Source organism: Solanum tuberosum, unplaced genomic scaffold (genome assembly GCF_000226075.1).
Source record: "Solanum tuberosum cultivar DM 1-3 516 R44 unplaced genomic scaffold, SolTub_3.0 scf00098, whole genome shotgun sequence".
Lineage (NCBI taxonomy): Eukaryota > Viridiplantae > Streptophyta > Magnoliopsida > Solanales > Solanaceae > Solanum > Solanum tuberosum.
In genome coordinates, this window is record NW_006239026.1 from 177,352 (window position 1) to 182,868 (window position 5,517).

At 32.4% G+C, this 5,517-nt stretch overlaps 1 protein-coding gene across 1 annotated transcript; it reads right to left on the bottom strand.

Moving 5' to 3' along the window:
• Window positions 1-1,509: 1,509 nt before the first annotated feature.
• LOC102591344 (IRK-interacting protein) lies at window positions 1,510-5,517 on the bottom strand. Its single transcript, XM_006348357.2, has 2 exons — window positions 5,060-5,517; window positions 1,510-3,180 (listed from the first exon to the last, which is right to left on the bottom strand). The coding sequence occupies exons 1-2, from the start codon at window positions 5,339-5,341 to the stop codon at window positions 1,612-1,614; spliced, it is 1,851 nt and encodes a 616-aa protein (XP_006348419.1). The 5' UTR covers window positions 5,342-5,517; the 3' UTR covers window positions 1,510-1,611.

Genomic DNA, 5,517 nt, shown 5'->3' on the forward strand with positions numbered 1-5,517 from the left:
TTTTTTTTGTTATGAAGCACAATTAATATAATTATCCCATTTCAATAACAAAACAAAAAAATGATGATTAGGAGTTTCATTTTTATTACACTTGCAAAAAAGTAATTGAAAAAAAAATATTAATTTCATGATGCCATTTTTTGCGTGTGCAACAGTCTATTTTTGTCACCATTCTTTTTTGTTTGAAATGAATTTATAATTTTTATGCAGTCACCGATTATTATAATTTTTTGTTCATTTTTTGTATTTTCGCCCCTTATTTTCATTTATTTATTTTACAAATAAAATCAATGCATAATTATTAATACATTTAATGTAATAAACATGTACATTTGAATTATTTATAACTCATGTCTCTTCATCTACTTGTAACTTCTAATCTTAAATATTATTCTTTTGTATGTTTCATTTTTCATAATTCTTATAAATATTTAATTAGCATTTAAAAAATTATAATAAGCAAATATAACAATAAAGACATAATAAAAAATTTAAAAGTCTTTTTACGATATCAGAATTTGTATAGAAAATTGATACTCCTACAAAAGATAGAGGAAATTCAAACATACAAAATATTTTCAACGTAATATAATATACTGTTATTTCAACATATTACCTCTTATTCGATTTACTTTGTCACGGTGAATATTTTATTCTACTATATACATATAAATAGTTTACACTTAAAAAGATGCAAAAACATATTCTATTTTATATGTTTAAAAATGAAAAAATATATCATGTCGCAATGAAAACAATTATTAATATTATCTTATATATTCGATATTAACCTAAATATAAATATTATATATTAGTATCTTATAAATATTTCATATAACCGCGCAAAGCGCGGATAATTTCACTAGTTTCTATATAATATGAGACTCTAGTATAATATTTGCTCGTGTATTGATCAACCTTATAAACAAAACATTAGACTGTCATCTACCGTTTGCAAAACTTATGAAGTTTTAGATTGTGGTCTAACGTTTTCTCACAAAAAATTCAATTTGTTCAAAAGAGATCTTTAGACCATGATCTAAAAGGTCCATAAGTTGCAACGAAAATAAAAAGAACATTTACTAAACAGTTATCCCAGAAATGGAAAACCCGTGAAATCATAACTTAAAAACACATGAGGCCATAGAAGCACAAGGTCCTAACTGATGCATAGCCCAGCCCAATAAGTATGATTTTTCTCTTCACAACTTCTTAGCCCAAAAGATTTCACTTTCTGGCCCACTAACATATTTGCCACAGATTATTTGATGTTTTTATTTTAAAAAAATAAAATTACAGCCGCTACCCTTCAGATGTGCACTCATAAACCTATTTGTGTGCAATAGCAAACCACATAGGAGATGTAAATTGTATTAGGCAAACCTATTGCGACGATCTCGACTGAGAAAACATTGGCAGGGGAATTGATCCACCTTCCTTATGAGATACCACATGTTGCACCAACTCAATCACCGTTACGAGTTTATTTGATCAAAATATGACAACTAGTTTATAGAACTCACTCAAATCAAATAATCAACAAGAAAACACTATTACAAGTTAGTTTACTAAAGAAGAAAAAGGGGAAAAAGTGGTGAAAAGAGAACCTAACTATGATACATTTTTGTACCTGCATATTACCTTACACCTAAGTACTCTATCATGCACATAAAAACCAGGCATAACCATGACCTTAACCTTGCTAGGACCTTGTGATCTTTGTCTATCCGCGAAAACGTCCTCCATGTAATGCATATCGAAAGTTCTATTCTCTTCCACTCGTAGAATCCCGAGAGAAGGATTGAACGAAAAGGCTAACAAATGCAGCAACCAAATGCACTTAGCAGCAACGAAGAACGCTTGGAGGAGTTGTTCAGGCCATGGCCTTGTCCAATTAAGCGTTGCGATAATGCAACTCATTTTCTGATCACAGAACTTACTGAACTCTTCGCTATAGTACTTTGTACCCTTCCTCAACACCTCATTCCAACTTAGGTTCCTCAACGCGACAAATGATGAGAACTGAGCGTGGCGATCATGTTGAGGGTCTAAGTGTTTTGATGAGCCATTCTTTTGGAACACACAGTTTTCAAAGTCTTGGAAAAGTGATTGGTTTATGATGGATTCAATGTGGTATAGAACTGCTTTCGAGTACTTCGAGTTGAGAGATAGCTTGTAAGGTTGAAGCAAAAGGTTCAAGTTATCAGTTAACAAATTGTCTGTTTCTTCAATCTGTCCTATTAGAGTCTTGCAGAACTGTTTCACCGATAATCTTGACTCCGATACCATCTGTAAGAACCCTTCTAGCATTACCTCATCACTAACCGGGATCACATTTTCTCCGTCCCCATCGATGGATTTTCCGTTTTTAGGAAAATTTCTAAGCTTGGAGGATACAGGGGACTCTGTAGCTTGAATTGCTTGCCTCAAGGCCTTTTTCAGCTCTTCACAGTAAGTTTCTAAGTACTCTAACTTTTGCTTTAGCTCACCTAAAGACGACTTCATTCCCAAGACTTCAATCAACGCTGCATCTCTACTCTCGTTTGCTTCCATTAGCTCTTTCTTCAACGTCTCGATTGAAACCATCCCTATATGATCCTTTAAGACCTGAGAAACCTCATCGGATTGATCTGTTCGGTTTGGTGAATTTTCAACCTTGTTTTTCTTCTTTAGCTTAGGGAACAGCCACGACAAGTTCATTCCGCCTTTACTCTTTGGCTGCGATTGAACAGAAACATGTGAATCCGTCAATGGCACGATGACATTCGAGTTCTTCCCACTCTTACTTGTACTACTACCACCACCATCAACCTCAGTACTAATTGTTGCAGGCTTACACTTATTGCAAGATGAAATCGAGTTCAAGTCCCCTAACGAGTTTCTCCGAGACTTGATGTAACGAGCGATGGGAGAAGCTTTACGCGTAGTGACTTGATCAGTACACGAGCTCGTGACCGATCTCTGATCATCAGCCGGACAAATGTGGGGTTCTAAGTTGATCAGACTATTCGTAAATCCATTTTTTAAGGTCGAATTCGCCTTCCTGTAATCCGATAAAACAGATTCATTGTTACCATTTCCTACTCCTCCAAATCCATATTCATCCCAAAGTTCAGCATAGTTTGGATTGTGATCTAAGTGTAGTTGTTTGTATCCTGGCAATGGTTCATCTTCATAGCTCTGCACACAAAATGTTGATTCAAAGATCATCAAAATGAAGTGATCACAACCTATGTTGCTTGGACTCTTCAGAAATGTTGCAAACACTTGTCGGATCTTCCAAAAAAAAGCTCCTTTATGGAGGTTACGTTGCCATCGGCTTTTTTTGAAGAGCATGAGCAACATAGATCACAACTAGTCTTGATAAATAATGTAGATCATCAAAAATGAAAAAAAAATGAAAATTCGAGATTTCGACCATTTCTATAAAAGCTATACACACCAATGTGATTGAGTGATTACAACCTATGTTATGATGCTCGTACTCTCCAAAAATGTTGCAGAACTCTTGTCGGATCCTCCAAACTCTTCAAGTCCACTATGCACCTGTTGGCCTTTTTGAAGAGTTTGAAGGATCCGACCATGGTGTTGTAGCATTTTTAGAGAGTCTGAGCAACATAGATCACAATTAATCTTGATCTCAAGTGAAAACAAGAGTGGCTAACTTGTTTTGGTACTATGAAAGTTGGTGTTAATTTCACGTATAGTCACTGATCTTTGTCCGTATAAAGTAAGTCACAAAATTATTTTTTATCTCGTTAAAATGATCGAAGTCACTATAATAGTAAAGTCACTAAACTTTACCTAATATAATAATAAAGTCGTAAAATTACTATTGTCACATGAAACTGACTAAACTTTACTCACTATAACAGTAAAATCACTAAAAGTTATAGGTTAGTAATTTTACTATTATATAGTTATAAAAAGTTGTAATGTGCTATATATAAGACCTACATGTACATTAAATACAATGAATTATTAATTATATCATCTTTATTTCAGGTTTGACATTTAATTCCTTCGTTTAGAAGCAATATATCTAGATAAGATTGTCTAAGATTATTTAATATTTGGTCAAACATATATTTTCATAATTCAAATAAGAAATGCAATTTGTACAAAAAAAAAAAAAAAACTCATGAGAATTTACAAAAAATGTTAACACTATGGTATGGACTGTAAAACAAGAATGAACCTATAATAAAAATCTAATAAAAAGTATTTATTTAATTATTTTTTTTTAAAAAAAAAAAGAAGAAAGAAGAAAAGGGACTTACTGGTGTGAAAATGGGATAACCTTGAGCAGAAAAATGGTGGGAATGAAGAGAAATAAAAAACTACTTGCTCGAACTCTCCAAAATATTATTATACTTGTATCAAATTCTTAAAAATTGCACTATTTTTGAAAGATCGTACAATACTTTTAAAGAATTTGAACTACATAAATGTAAAAAGAATTTAATTTACAATAAAATAATATACTCAGTATAGTCTCATAAATGGGGCCTAGAAGGAGTGGTGTGTACAACCTTACCACATAGAACTCAAGTAAAACATATCAAAATCAAAATTAAAATTATTAAAGGTCGAATCATTACAACAAAAACATCATAATCGGTCTAATCTGGTCTAGAAACTGTGGTATATACTGTCATACCCCTATATGGAGAGTCTGTTTTCAACATAGCTCGACTCAAGTAAAACATATCAAAATCAGTATCGTTAAAGATTAAATCTTTACAACAAGAACATCATAGTCCGTCTAATCTCACGAGTGGGATCTAGAAAGTATAGTATATACAATCATACTCCTAAGTAGAGAGTCAGTTTTCGATACACATCGACTCAAGTAAAACATATCAAAAAGTCAATATCTTTAAAGGTCGAATCTTTACAATAAGAAGAATATAAGACAAGTCTCACAAGTGAAGTTTAAAAAATTGTGGTGAATACAACATACCATATCAAAGTCAATATTTTAAAGATCGAATCTTTAAATTCTGAATCCGTCTCTTATCATAAACCAAACTAAAAAACAACAAGAAAAAGGACTTACTGGTGTGAAAATAGGATAATCTTGAGAAGAAAAATGGTGAGAATGAAGTGAAACAGTTGGAGAAGCAGAAGAAGGGAATTTTTTAATAGGACTATTCCCTTGTTGTTGTTGTTGTTGTAAAAGGGTAGCATGTAAAGCTCTTAATTCAATTGCTTTAGCAATTGCACCTTTAATTTCTTGTCTATTAACAACAACTTCACAATTCTTGTTTTTGTAACTGGTAACTTCATCATCATCATATTCTTGAAATTTATGTGTTGATGATGTAGTAGCACTTGCCATTAGTGAAAAATGAAAAAAAATTACTAATGTTTTTTTTTTTGTGTGTGTTTTGTGTTGTTATGTATATCTACATTCTTGGAATTCAATGGTTGGTTTTGGGGTTTTTTTGATGATGGATTGTATGATATCTAGTGAAAGAATTTTGGAGGACCAAAAAAAGAGGGGGGTGGGGGTGG

Bases quoted from the DNA above. Each gene is read 5' to 3' on its own strand.
- LOC102591344 (XM_006348357.2), bottom strand. From the start codon at position 5,341: ATGGCAAGTGCTACTACATCATCAACACATAAATTTCAAGAATATGAT. The intron at 3,181-5,059 runs GTAAGTCCTTTT...TTTTGTGTGCAG, and splicing joins ATTATCCTATTTTCACACCA to AGCTATGAAGATGAACCATT.